Genomic DNA, 15,353 nt, shown 5'->3' on the forward strand with positions numbered 1-15,353 from the left:
CTCCAGATCTGTTCTAACTTAAAAGTTTTATCAGTGATTGATTGTTTTGAGGAGTAATGCTATTAAAGGAACTCAAGAAAGACGGAATGTAATGGTAGTCTGCAGTCATAGTGGCACATGGCCCAGTAGAGTATGAACGGGCAGTTAGAGCCCTGTGTAGAAGTGCGCGGCCAAGGGAACAAGTGGGTGCTGACATCTGGGCTACCGCTGTCAGCCACACCATTTCTCTGGTATGGCACTTCGTCATTTCAGAGCGAAGGGCTCCTTTTACTTATATGTATTGTTTAAAAATGATTGTATGAATCTTACACCAGGCACTGTTTAGCACTTTACAAATATTAAGTTATTCAACTCTTATAACAGTTTATTTTCCATATGTGAAAACTGAGGCACCAGGAGTTTAGCTTGTCTTGGATGGGCTAGCATGCTGTTTCCAAGCCTGGGAGTCAAGTCCAGTCTGTGTGGCTCCACAGGATGGGCTCTTGTCCCCCTGTACTGTGGTACAGCCTTTTTTTCCCCCTCCTCATTTGTCCTCCTGGAATCTAATTTGCACAGAGGTGCCACAGAAGCTACTGATGGGCCTGATAGTACATGTGAATGCTGAGTTGGAAGGAATTGGAGAGGGCACATGTACGACCCCTTATCATGTGCCACTGTTTTTGTGCTGAGTGATAGATCCAGGTTTTGTTTGAACATTTCAATTGATTTGTGTGACAGTTTTCTGTCATATTGAGCAGGAAAAAAATACCTTTCTATAATTTCTAGCTACTACTTAACAGTTTTGTCACATGTAGCAGAGTCTCACTCAGGAGACTGTCTAAATGTAGGTATCAGCGTTGCTCCTTTTGTGGTTTTTAAATGATAACTTCTCTGTTCTGTAGTCTTTTTCTGGGGACAGAGGTTGAATTTATCTTTTGTTCCTTATTGTTAACCTTAAAATCAAATTAATAAAACTTTTAATTTACTTGATACAGTACGGTTCCCACCCTAATTTTGAGAACTAGTCACTTTGCAATGCTAATATTTGAAAGAACTGATCCCTCCATGTTTCCCCCCCACCCCCCTGCCCATAGATTATTTATTGGAATCTGACTCGTGAAACTCCCCATTCTGCCCTTTCCTGCCACGAAGTCCAGTGGTTTTTAACTCCCACTAGAATCACCTGGGGGAGCTTTTCATTGCAACTGATGTGCAGATGCTAGTCTAGCCCAATTAAATCTGGGTGAGGGACCTCCTGTGTCACAGTTAGGTTAGAATCTGCAAGGTGTTTCCGTAGGACACTTAATCAAAGACCCAGCATCACTGGCAGAACTGTTTCATTTCTGCTGGGAATGTATTGTTCAGCAGAATGATTTTCGTGTTGTCCTAATTAGCTGTTCAAATTCTCGGTGTCTTGAATCAAATATTCAACCCTTGGGAAGTGTGAGAAACCTAATAAGATGTAGGAGTTACATCAGTTTTTTCTTCTAACTTGTTAAGTGCTAAGGTACCTACCTACCTACATATGTGGCCATAGGCAAAATTTGATTTTTCTTTGCATCCTATTATTTGTTAGATCCTGATGCTATTCCTCTTGCCTTTTGTCACCCCTCTACTTGTTTCTTTCTCCCAAACTACTTAAAAAAAAAAAAAAAAGGTGAGCTGTTACCAGCTTTGTGCTAAGAAGAAAACAGTGTCAAGTCTGTCATATTTTTAAGGTATCATAAATTATAAGTTGCACCATTAATTTAGTATCAGTTTTTTTGGAAAAGGAAATGATAGTTACTTTGTTGATATATTCACTTTTATTTTTAAAGCAACTGGCAATAGTGTATATTTATCCATATGTTTTTATATCACCTTTCTGGTACCACAACTCAAGTTCGATTCTAAGCCTTTTCACGTTCCCATTTTGAAAGTTAGTGAACTGGAAACTTCTGATGGGTAGATGTAGTGCCTAAAAATAAATTTGACTTTCAGTAACACTTGAAACTGCCCAAACCAAACTTCAATTTTAAAACTCTGTGGCTTACTATAAGAGAATTTGTGTTTTTTATTGTCATTAATTGCATTGCTTACTCTGACAGGCAAATTTCAGGGTACTTGATCGCTATTTGTGTTATTCTTGCACAGTAATGTTTTTGTATAAATTTAATACAGAATTCGACTGCACATGATGCTACCAATGAAACTAACTCAACTGAAGTAAGTAATAATAGGATGATAAGGCACCAGTGCACGTTTACATTGTTGTTGATGTGCTTTTGTGGTATTGAGTATATCTGATTTTTAGGAAATTGGGATCATAATATACAGCTTTTGAATCCATTTTTCCTGGGTCACCTAAATAACAAAGGCAAGTGGAAAATTATAGCCAGTGATGGCAGAGGTGTTCGGTGTGACCATTCTGCCTTTCAGTCTGACCTCAGGGTTGGTTTCCTTAGGATATTCCTTCAGTTATAGCTTTTTCCCCCTTTTCACTAGCTTCATCATCTGGATTCCTGGAATGTTATCTGTGTACGTGATTGGGTGAGAAGTAAGAATGGGGAGAGGAGGCCACGGACTTCTAGATGCTTGGAGGCCTTGATGAATGAAGGCTTAGTATGTTATTAGAAATTGCCGTGTGGAGGAAGACAACAAAGTCTTGTGAAACGGATCAGTGGAATTGAGAAGATTCAGTTGAAAGTCTTTGTTTGACAGATATTTTTTTCTTTTAATGTTCCAGTTGCAGGTAATCATTCTGTGTTGCGTTTTTAGTCATGTGCTACGCAATTTAATTTGGGCTTTATCTGCGACTTTTCTTTTGCCAGGAAGTTCATTTAATAAACATCTTTCTGAGCAGATTAATTATGTTAGGATTATTACGTTTTTCTCTTAACTCTTGGAATGATTTCCCCAAATTCTCCACAAATTTGAATTCATTTGTAATTTCTGTTTGTTAAGGATACCAGGTACAATTTCCTGAATTTGTTTCTGGCAACTGAGTTCTAGATTAGATTATGTTGCTACATTAAATTATAAGCACATTTTTGTTTTGCTTATGCCTTTCCCTCGAGAAAGAACCCATAATCCATTAGCTTTTCAAGAAATCTGTAAATCAAATAAATTTACTTCTAGAGGTTGCAGGGTAGTAATTTTGAAGATCAGTCAGAATATACTGTTGTGCTGTTTTAAAGGATTTTTGCATCTTAAGAAACAATTCTCCTAATTATGTGTAGGGGGTAGAGTTTTAGAAGATGTCTGCTCAGTTAGCAGTGTCTATTTCTATGCTGAAATCCTATTCTAAAATTAATACTAAATCTACTTCAGGTAAAAATGTTCTGAAGTATAGATTATAAAAGCAAAGCTTTGTATTTGGATACAAAACCAAAGCCTGCAAACATTTTTTGCATCACAAGTAAAGCAAATGGGTTTAGTTTATGTGGCATGTGATTGATCACATGTTCTTAAGTTTTCTTTTAATGCAAAATTATCAGCCTTTATTTGCCACTTCCTGGAAGTGTTGCTGAAATTACTGGGTATAGCCAGGCTCTCCTAAACACTTTTAAAATAAAAATCCACTGTTAAGTTCTCCCTTGCCAATGTGATATATTTGTGCTGTAATACAGTCTCTGTTATATTTTATTTTCGAATATGTATCTATTCCCACATTATATTATGAATAACATAATACTTAGTCAACTTACGGATCTTAAGATTTGTGTATGTTCTGTTCACTATTCTTAGGTCTTTTGTGGTACAGCAAGGTGAGCAAATAAGTCCCTGGTGTCAGGAAGTCTGGTAGGGGAGGCATGATAAGAGAATAAGGCACGACACAGTTGTAATAAAGGGGCTCGTATGTGTCTCATTGGGTAGTGGGGTGGGATAATCAAGGGAGGAAGGTGATTTGGGCTGAACCTTGAAAAATTTGGGCTAGGTTTGTGGCCAGAACCATAGCAGAAGGAAATTTCTGGTAGATGAATGAGTAATGTCATGGCAGCCAAAGTGTGCAGAAAACAGAGGGACTGGTGACATAATATGGTGAGAATAAGAGATGTGGGGCAAGTGTAATGGATACACATTTTGGTTTTTTGGACAACTTGAATTACTTTAGTATGAAGAGTTTTAATACACATTCTGTCTGTAAATACGCCTTACATTTTGTAATTTTTTAATAGAATATATAATTCTATCCTTTAAAATTCAGATAATTCATTTTATAAGCTGAAGAATTGTGAGATATGCGTTATAAGTGCACTCCAAAATGGCCAGGGCACGGCTAAATGAGTTGACTAGGAGAACAGCTAATGTAGAAACCAAAATATGGCCCAGCATATGTATCATCATCTCGTATCATATATCATATATATTTTCAAAATCCCTCCATCTTGGAGCACCTGGGTGGCTCAGTTGGTTAAGTGTCCGACTCTTGGTATCTATTCAGGTCACAATCTCAGGCTGGTGAGATGAAGTCCCAGTCGAAGTCCATGCTCAGCACGGAGTCTGCTGGAGTCTCTCTCCCTCTCCCTCCCCTGACTCACACGATCTCTCTTTCTCTGGAATAAAGAAATAAATTTTTTTAAAAAAAGGAAATTCCTTAGTTTTTCAGATTGTATTTTATGTGCAAATGGGCATACCCGTTGACATATCATATTCCACTGATTTATTCACCCTTCAAATCCTAGAATCAGATATTTTTAACTACTTAAATGTTTACTAAATTACTATTATGACCCTTTCCCTTGAGAAGGGATAGTCTAAAAGGAAGAACTAAATGAATCAATGAAGAAAATAAAAGTAGAGAGAGGATGATCAGAGAAAACTGAGATTAGAGACCTCTGTGAGCATGATGAAAGAAAGACTCAGTAATCACAGAAAAGTGAGAGAATCAAGCAGAGGAGGAACAAGAAAGACTAGCAACTGGAATGATCTAATTTAGAATTTTCAAAAGGTACATTTGTGAGTTTATGTGTGGTATGTGTGTACATACCATGGTAGTGAAAACAAATATTCATTGGGGTACAGGGCTCTATTAGTCTATCTTCATTTTTAAATTAAAAAAATTTAAATGTTACTGATATTTAACATAGGGATTCGGATTTGTACCCCTATTCAGCCCGATGTCAGAAAGTCCTGTCTAAGGTGGCACGTAAAGGGATTTGGAGGAGTGTGTGCTCCACAAAGCAGCAGTGGCCCTCCCAGTCCTTTGCTCCATTTCTGGGAATCACCATGTGTCTGAGCTTACTTTTGTAAGTTTAGTTGTGTTTGATCATGTAGATTTATGGCTTATATTATCTAGCTTTAACCAGCCCCCACAAAACAGACTAATAGTTTAAAGATTTCTGCAAAAAAACCTGAATATGAGAAATGTGAATAAGCATAGGAAACGAGATAATGGTATTGAGTTGATACTTAAACTACTAGAATGAGCTTTTCACCTGTCACGATCTAATCATTTTAGAAGATGGTTGAGATTATCAAGAAGGATATTTGACGTGCGGGCACACATCTTTTTTTTTTTTTTTTGCTTCTGTTTTCTGTGTTTTAAAATATATGTAATTCAATAGCACCTATTAATTACTTATAAATAAGCAGAATGAATGTGTGCCAGAACTCTTCTCTGATAAGGGTACTCTGCCAGTGTTTGGATAACAAGTAGCTCTATATAGCTTATAGCTCAAAAATTCACGAAATCTTTATGATAAAACAATTGATGTTTATAACAACCCGGAGATAAACAGAGCCTGGTGGTAATTCAGTTTTTGTTTGACTCAGTCATGATGTCTGTAGAACATTTATCCAGTAGATGTTAGAAAGGGTCTATCAGCTAGTTCACAGGTGTCTCGTGCCAAAACACCTTGGTGCTCGCTCCGGTGTCTTGAAGCACCAGTGACTGGTGGGATCTTGGTGTGTTGACGTAGCTGTCTATAATTTCAGTAAGTGCGTGCCATGTTTAGTAAATATTATTTTAATTCCTAGGTAGTATAACTTAACTACCTGGAAGTTCTGTAGTAGCACTGGAGTTGTTTAGTATGGCCATGGAGTTGGCAGCGAGCACAAATGCCAGTTCTAGTCAATTAAAGATAAGATCAGAGAGGAGCAAACTTCAAGGGATTAAATTCTTTCTGCAGTTATTCAGTGTATTTGCTTAGCTATCTTTTTAGTATTTACTGACTTATTTCACCAGTGAGGTGTAGGAGGTAAAGCTCCTGGTTTCCTTTCTGTGGCATCTGCTTGCCCTCTCGCATGAAACCGTGCTCGAGCCCAGCACGTGGTGGAATCTGCCGTGGTCAGCATTCCGCCTAAGAGCCGCCACTTTGACAGGGTGTGCGAAAAACAACTTGTATATTGACACAGAAGGCTCACAGAAAATAACGTGCTGTGGTTTAGCAATTCAGACGATTGGGTAAACTCTGTAAAACGTAAACTATGAAGAGATTAAACTTGAAACCAATCATGCATCTGTCTTTATTAAACAGAATATGTAGAAGATAATTTGATACCAGGCTTTATGGCTCATGATCATAGATGATGCACACACTATCCTGGGCCCTGTTGTAGTAATATTTGCACAAGTTAAGTTGAATGGGGGTGAATGTACAATTTGTGCAAATTCATCTCTTCCAATCTCATTTTGTTCATTGTGTCAACCTTTTAGGAATGTTGTAAAGATTCAGTGCCTGCCACATACTACTCAAAAGTTGCTGCTGTTGTTCATGCTAACAGTTGTTGAGGGAGAGAAGGATAATCGCTGGTGGTGGGGACCTTACAGATGTAAATAGAATTTGATACATGAAAATTTGGTATGGGAAATTTCTTAAGCTGAATTTGTTTTAGGGCACACTGAATATTTTACTTTCCTTTTTCTCAGCATCAGCAACTTGTGATTGGCGGTACCGGATATTCAATTGCACATCCCCACATCAATGCACTGCCAATGGTAAGAATCCTTCCCACTCCAAATGCTAGTGTTTTAATTGGTCTTTTTATTATTTGTAAGCATCTATTAAGAATTTTTTAAGTTTCTCACAGTTTGACAAAATACATCTATGTTCTGGAGTAAAGAAATGTTTTAAAAAATATGTGTAATGTAAGGCACTTAAAGTAATTTTTGATTATTTAATTAAAAAAGAAAAGGGTGAACCCTTACTTTGGAGATGTCCATTATCCATAGATTTTATAATGCTTTGGCTGTGGTTGCCAGGATGAAAAGTAGTATATAGCGATGATCTTGTATTTTAAAAAATGGGCTGAATTTGTGAATAAAATTTTCTTGTTAAATTTAAGCTATAGCATCAGTAATAGGTCTTGTGTTTTTGTCAGTCATCTTACTAAAATAGTCTTTTTGCATATTGTATTAATATTTTTAGATAATGGGCAGTTAAATGGCTAAAAGTCTACCTGTTTTTAGTGAGTGAATGATTTTCAGGAGAGCCGTTCTTACTATTTAAAAAGATTATTTTTAGAAACCTTTCTCTGTGGAATAAAAATCAGTGAACTATGTTACAAAGCAGAAAAGCCACTCTGTAGGAGTTGAGATTTGCTTTCTTTTCTGCATATGTCTTGGATGACTTTTGGCAAGAACTCTTGTAAAATTAGATGATAAAATCAGACTAGATTTCTAAAGTTTATTCTCACTGTAGGCTGAACGATCTCATTGCTGTTAACTAAAATCGGAATGATTCTCCCATACAAAAAATAACCCCTTACCTAAATGGTATTGGATGTATTTTAGAGTTCAAAAAATAGTAGAAGAATGAATTTTTACTTTTTGGATTTTTTTAGAATTAATTAATGATACTCTGTTTCAAAATATTTTCTATAGTACATTACTAAAATTTTTAATTATTAAATTTCTTTTAAACATTTAATCAGGTAGGTACAGAAACATGATAAAGGCTCATAGAACTTGGTGGGAAATAGATGCATCAGTCTGAAATAAAAGCTACTAAAAACTAGAACCAGGAGAAGTGGGTGAGATGAGTTATCTGTGAACATATTCCTAGGAAGTGATTCATTTTAAAGATGGACTTGTCAGTATGAGGAAGATTTCTTCTCCCTGTTCCCTCTCTCAGCAGTTAATGGGGAATGTTGAAGAAAATAAGAATTTTTTGTGCGGCCTTACCTAGCATGAAGGATGCCATGGTTCTTCATTAATTTATGAGACACTTGCTGGGTTCTTTAGGGTGTTTGGGTGACTCATTAACCATTGTTAAATCTGCTGTTTCCTTTGGAGCATTACAGTTTCTCATGCAGGAAACAGCTCTGTGGTAAATCAACTCCATGATTCGGATTACCTGCCCTTGGCTTTATGTTTGAAGTTCACATTTGAAATCTGTTGGTTTTCTTGATTGTTGGAGCCCTAGCAGTTTATGGCATGTCACCCGTGAGAATCCAGTGTGCAGACCTGGTGGGCATCTGAGGCGCAGATGCTGTGCAGTTGGCTCTCTCTTCTCAGTGCTTATCTTCACGTGAATTTTTCAGTGTGCCCCTCACAGAGACCATACATTGGGTTGTTTTTTGGGATGGCTCTTAGACTGTATTGCAAATCAGATTATTTTCAACTCATTTGCCTATTTTGTTGAGAAGTCCTGAAATCATTTTTAAGTCATGATCACAGAAATTTATGTTCATTTATGTTGGTACTAAATAAGTGTTAGTGTTAGAGATGCAGAAGGCCAAGATTACAACAGACTTGCTTGTGGTCTAGCTGAGGACACCACAGCCATTTGTACATGTTTGCATGATGTGGTAATACATTTATAGGTATTGGTTCACAATGGTACTTTTCTCATGAATCTGAGAAATGCCGAGGTTTTTAGTGGAACCTGTGCTATGTAGTATCCTGTATTTTTTCCCCCTGAAAATGCCATAAAGGAATGTTTTGTGGGAATGTATACCTTACCTCTACCACCCCCACCCTCAACTTTGTAATATAAATAAGGATGAAGGTTTTTGTAATATTTTTTGCTTACTCTTCACTTGCCTAGGTACAAGTTGTTTTAATCTAATTGTACCTTACATCATTGTGATTCACAGCTACTTTCCTAAATAAATGTTGCGTACTCTTTTCTGTAAATATCTCGTTGTACTAGTAGAACCCATTAATACAACAAGTGTGTATTATTATCTTAACTTTTTATTGAGCACGTTTTCAGACATACACACTGAAGAAGACAGAATAGCATAATGAACTCTCATCCAGTTGCAGTAGTCACCAATTTTGTTTCATCTTTAACTACTTTGTTCCATATCTCCCTCCACCACCTCCCCCCAGTTATTTTGGAGCCAATACATGTATCACATGATTTCATTCGTGAGTATTTTAGTATGTATCTATGTAAAGTACGGACTACTTAAAAATATATACCATGATACCATTATCACACTTTAAAATTTTTTTTTTTTAAAGATTTTATTTATTTATTTGACAGAGATAGAGACAGCCAGAGAGAGAGGGAACACAAGCAGGGGGAGTGGGAGAGGAAGAAGCAGGCTCATAGCAGAGGAGCCTGATGTGGGGCCCGATCCCATAACGCTGGGATCACGCCCTGAGCCGAAGGCAGACGCTTAACCGCTGTGCCACCCAGGCGCCCCTCACACTTTAAAAATTGACAATAACTTATTTTGTATTTGAAAAGGGATTTAAGTATACTTTTGAAAAATTTTAGTAAAAAACATAAAATTTGTCATCTTAAGTGTACTAACTGTGCACTTAAAAATATTTAAATGTAGTGTTAACTGTATTCACATTGTTGTACGACAGTTCTCTAGAACTTTTTCATCTTACAAAACTGATACCCATTGAACAAAAACCTCTCATTTCCCCCTCTTAGCAGCAGCTGGCAACATCCATTTTATTTTACTTTCTGGTTTTATGAATTTGATGTTAGCTACTTTCTACAGTATAAGTGGAATCATAACAGCATTTGTCTTTTGTGACTGGCTTACTTAGCATAATGTCCTCTAGGTTCATCAGTTCTGTAGCATGTGACAGGATTTCCTTCCTTTTAAAGGTTGAATAGTTCATTATGTGCATATACCATATTTTCTTTATTCATTTGTCGTTGAACATTTAGGTTGCTTCCATCTTTGGCTGTTGTGAATAATGCTGCAGTGAACATGTGTATGCAAATCTCTCTTCAAGATTCTGCTTTTACTTCTTTTGGGCATACACCCAGAAATGAGACTACTGGATCATATGGGAACCTCCATACGGTTTTCCAGAGTGGCGGCATCATTTTCCATTCCCACCAAAAGTGCACAGGGGTTCTGATTTTTCTTTTCTCTACATTCTTTCCGACACTTGTTATTTTTTGTGGTTTTCTCTTTCTCTCTTTCTCTCTCTCTCTGGGTAGTGAACATTCTAATGGATATGAGATTATGATGATAATTTCTTAATATCACTAAATAGCCTAAGTTTAGTGTAAGTTTTCCTCAGTTTGCTTATAAATAATGTTTCTACAAAATCCCAACAAAACCCATACATTACATTTGGTTGGTATGTACATCTTACTCTTCTCCTTCTTTACTTACTGCATTATTTCCCTTTTAATTTAGTTGCCGTGTGAGGTAATCTCATTCTGCGTTTAGTTAATTGCATTCCTGTAGTAAAAGCCTCTCTTTCTCTTGTGCTTTTTTTGCAAACCAGTAGTTAAATCTAAGAGCTTAATCTAATTAGGGTTTTTCTTACTTTATTTTGTGGTGTCGAGGTGACAGAATATTTCGTAAGGAGGTCCTTAAGTACTCCATGAAGACATACATACTTAGTTGTCTCTGTTTGTGATATTAGGTGACTTGATCACTGCTTAGGTCTCTTATTTCAATGAGAACATGCAAGATGTTGATACCCTAATTATATCAAGGCTTTATTTATGACCTGTAATATCTCTATAAAGAGAAACTTCTCTCATCGGATACTTGGTTACTCTGTGGCAAGTTTGCACAGGAAAGGCATACTAAATACTTGATTCATTCTTTCTTTCTTTCTTTCTTTCTTTCTTTCTTTCTTTCTTTCTTTCTTTCTTTATTTAATTTTTTAAATAGTTTTCAAACTATTGAGTTGCTTCCTAGAGTCTTGGAAAAGTAGACCAATGAGGATTTTTTTTTTAAGTATCATTGAGCTTGTGGATTTAAATATTTTATATGTTTATTGCATTGCAGTTTTTATTCTTACTATGATGCTCAAATGGTCTTGGCCAAGGAGCCTTTTTAAGTTGGCTTTTACGTAAACTTTTTTCTTTTATATATTTATAATGTTATGTGTTATTAAATATAAATGTAATAGAAAATAAATATATTGTTAAAATATAAAATGTAGAATATATAAGTGAAACATGTAAGATATAAAATACATATAGAACTCTATTATATATAATATGATTTGTATCCTTATGTATATTTCTATATTTAAACCAGTACCACTAATATGATTCCTAAAAACTGCTTTTATGGCCTATGTCCCACTGAGGTTTACAGTGAAAGTATTATTTTTATAGTACTTGAAGTAAATCCAGTTGTACGATTTTTCTGCCATCTTGTTACATAGTTAGGTCCATTTATTTCATTTTATTTTTAGTATTTAGAATTTAAATATTTTGATTTTAGTTTTGTTTTATAATTACATATAAAATATTTATGTTACTTCAAAATAAGGTACATTTTATTTTCTTACTCCCCTTCTAGGTAATTGGTTTTATCTATATTGCTAGTTTAAAAAAATATAAGCAAATTGGGAGATCATCTTATAGCACTGTATAGAGTCAGTCCTCATTCCTTTTCATGGCTGTGTGATAGTCCATTACATGGATGTACCATATCTGTTTCAAGAATGGGAGTTTTAGGTGTGATTTTAAATATGCATGTTATTTTTTAGGCAGTTTGCCACATTCCCTTAGACATTATGGCATCTTATATCCCTTCCAGCAATGTTTGAGTTTGCCTGTTCACTCACATGCAAACAATGCATAGTCGGAACTTTGGGGGTGTGTGTGTGTGTCTGTGTGTGTGTATTTTTAATCTGGTAGATGAGAAATGGTATCTCACTGTAGTTCTAATCTGCATCATTTTGTATGTTTTAGAACTGTTTGTTCTTTGATTATTTTCAAGAATATCTGTCAACTCTTTTGACCAGTCCTTCAGACCTCCTATTTTCTCATGTTCTGATTCTCTAGTCATCCCACAACTTTTTAAAATTAATTTGGCTTAACAATAAGATTTTCCTACTAAGAAAAGAACTATGCTGACCAGTTGTCTTAGATTTGATTTCAAGGAAATCAGACCCTTGGTAGAACCATTTTACTTGAAAAGTGAACCCAGAAAGTTCCTGTGGGGGTGGGGAGTAGTGGGGAAGTAAGAAGAGTTAAAGAGGCCAGGACAGATGCCTTAAAGAGTAGGTTACTGTTGTGGGCATTTGGAGCTCACAGCCTCTGGGTACCACTGGGAGACAGAATAGAACATGCCTCTGAGTTGTTGCACTCAAGCAGCAATGAAGCTGGAGTAATTTGTCTGCCAACTGCCATTTCGTGTTGGTGGAGATATGCTCTAGGGTGGGGAGGACATGAGCTCCTCAGCAACTCCTCCCTGACCTAACCTGTGGCCAGAGATGATCCTCAGGTGTTGTGGAAAGAAGCTGCTTAGTTCCTGAGGGAAGTTGAGTGGTGAGGAGATGACTGGGTGCTGCCAGGATCTGTTGCATCAGTGAATGTTCTAGGCTGCGGTTACATTTCTCAATGTAAATTAATAAATCATTCGTCTCATTCTTATATTTCTCTAGTGTATTTTGTTAACATCTATTCTTGCAGAACTTGATTATCCTAAGAGAACTGATAAACGTTTTGTCTTGCTAGATTGAAGATAAGGCCCCAAAGAGTTGTGGCCCTTCCAAGAAATAGCTCCCAAGAAGCAGTGACCCTTTTAATTTCTTTTTTTTTCCCCCATTTTTTTTAATTTAAAAGATTTTATTTATTTGTGTGAGAGAGAAAAGGAGGGGGATGGGGAGTGGCAGGCAGAGGGAGAAGCAGTCTCCCCACAGAGCAGGGAGCCGGATGCAGAACTCAATCCCAGGGCCCTGGGATCATGACCTGAGCCAAGGCAGATGCTTACCTGACTGAGCCACCCAGGCATCCCCCCTTTTACTGTCCACTTTTTAATCATATCATCTGTAGATTAATTTGTTTTTTTTGTTGTGGGAAAGTTTGTTGTCATTATCTATCCTCTGTCTTTCGCTGTCCTGTGATTTTGAAGTGGTGTTATTAAATGTGAAGAATGAATGGCCTTACCATATAAATGGCATTGTGTGTGAAGTATTTTCTTTTGGTTGAGAATTTATGCCTCTGGAGAACTAATTTTCAAATTGGTAGTCAAATGGTTGTATTGAAAAACTCTTAGTCTTTAGGGTATTTTTCCCCCATTAATGGATAAAGCTGAAAAACACGTACAGGCTCAATTTCTTTCAAAAGGGCTTATGCCTTTGTATATGTCTGAGCAGTTGTCTCTTTAAAAATGTTTATCTTTTATTAAAAATAAAAAAAAGATAAACTCAGAAAAGCAGAGCACATACATGTTGGAGTTTTAGTTAATTGATCCCCTGTATCTTTACCATTGGATGATTGTTATGTGATGTGAAGCTTCTGTAACTAAAATGGGACCCGAAAGATTGTGGTTATCTATCATCGGAAAGTCAAAGAAAGCTTGAATTCTTACGTGGATTTAAGCCTTATATTAAATGTTGTAGTAGAACTTGTTATGGTGGGTTGCTCTTATTATATAAAAATTTATCTTCATGCTTCATATAATTTTGGTGTCGGTTCCATAGGTTCCCTAGGCACCATGCAACCAGAAACAAAATCTAGCTCTCTTCTTATCTCAAAGAACCCAGAATAGAGTGAGAGCAAGAATTTAAAACCCGCATAGAGGTAGAAGGATGGGTGATTGATGGAATAATGTTAAAACAAAAAGTGTCCTACCCCTGATTGTTTTCTGTCCTTATTTTTAAGTATTTCCAACTTTTCAAACAGCCCAGACTCTGTTAAATTCAGTCTTAGGTTCTAACATACTCAGGGTGGGCCACATGCTTTCATATTAGCAATATAGCCATAGAATTTGAAACTGCAGGCCATTGCAAGTTTCTTGGGTATATTGAAGCCATTAGGAGTCTCTGTTTTTTATTCATTCCTCTTTCCTTTCATCAATCCATGCATCTCTCTAGTGCAAGATAATACATTTTTTTTGTTACTTAATTTTTAAGTTTTTGCTCCCAAAAGAAATTAACTTAGTAAATTTTGGTATGTAAAACAGGAATTTTTGGTTTTAATAGGTATTGTTTGTTGTCTTCTCCATGTTCTGCCCTCTTCAAGCCAGTTGCTTTCAGCCGTATCTTTTGACTGTTGTCCCTTGGCTCATTGGAACAGAGATCCTTCACATGACTGTTTCTCTCCTATGTATGAGGAGGATCTTTTAAAAAAAAGACGCTGAAGTTCTTATTTCACTATATTTTATAAAGGACAATCTGATTTGATGTTTATTTCCAGTCAGATGTTTAATGGGATCATTTTGAGTTCATTATAATATGATACCTTTTTTTGAGAGAGAGAGTGGGGGAGGGGCAGAGGGAGACTCCAGGAGAGAGAGCATCTTAAGCAGGCTGCACACCCAGTGGGGAGCCTGATGCTGTGAACTGACGACCCTGAGATCATGACCTGAGCCAAAATCAAGAGTCAGATGTTTACCCGATGGAGCCACCCAGGTGCCCCTGTAATCTGATAACTTTTTAAAAATGACATAGGAAGATAAGGGTTTGTGACTTTAGAACAGATTACATAGAAATAATTTAAATGTGTAGGAGACACTGAAAGACATTTTGATTAATTTAAAAAATTTTTGATAAATGATAAAGTACATAAAAATCAGACCAGAAATGGAAGGAGTAGTGAATGTTTTGTGATAGAATAAATATCTTATTTAAATGTCTCTGTAACCTTGTGAGGTTGTTAATATCTCTGTTTTATAGATGAGGACTCCATTATTCCTGTTTATAATCACATAGATAATAAATGATAGAGTCTGCTCTGAACCAGGTCTTGTTTCCACAGTTCTGTCCTTTCCTGAGAATGTCTGCCCTTCTGAGAAGATTGAAACTGTGGCGAGATGAAACCTGGGTGGGACCCTAGATTCTCAAAAAGATCACTTGTCCTTTATTTTGCATGAAAAACAATTAAGGAATAAAATTGTTACACTGTCCTTCAAAATGAAAGAAATTGTATCTGTTTTAAAAATATGTAGAGTTTTCAGTATTTGTAAATTTACTTAAGGTTTTTGTTATTTTCATTCAAAAGAGGGATTTGATATTTTCGTTGAAATTTCAGAAACTAAGTCACAATAAAATTTTCAATTTG

At 36.2% G+C, this 15,353-nt stretch overlaps 1 protein-coding gene across 8 annotated transcripts in view; it reads left to right on the forward strand.

The window, feature by feature from the left end:
- TBL1XR1 (TBL1X receptor 1) overlaps positions 1 to 15,353 on the forward strand; it is a 167,707-nt gene that overhangs the window by 75,487 nt on the left and 76,867 nt on the right. For 5 of the 8 annotated variants that reach the window (XM_034662683.1, XM_034662669.1, XM_034662686.1 and 2 more), the window contains one exon: positions 6,830 to 6,898. Coding sequence is in view for 1 of the 8 variants with exons in the window: in XM_019794086.2 (XP_019649645.2) it covers positions 6,830 to 6,898 (69 nt within the window). In the remaining 7 variants the exon portion in view is untranslated. Of the gene's footprint in view, positions 1 to 2,329; positions 2,711 to 6,800; positions 6,899 to 15,353 lie in introns of those variants that run through there. The other 3 variants (XM_034662678.1, XM_019794090.2, XM_034662658.1) reach the window with 3 other exon arrangements.

Source organism: Ailuropoda melanoleuca, chromosome 1 (genome assembly GCF_002007445.2).
Source record: "Ailuropoda melanoleuca isolate Jingjing chromosome 1, ASM200744v2, whole genome shotgun sequence".
Classification (NCBI taxonomy): Eukaryota; Metazoa; Chordata; class Mammalia; order Carnivora; family Ursidae; genus Ailuropoda; species Ailuropoda melanoleuca.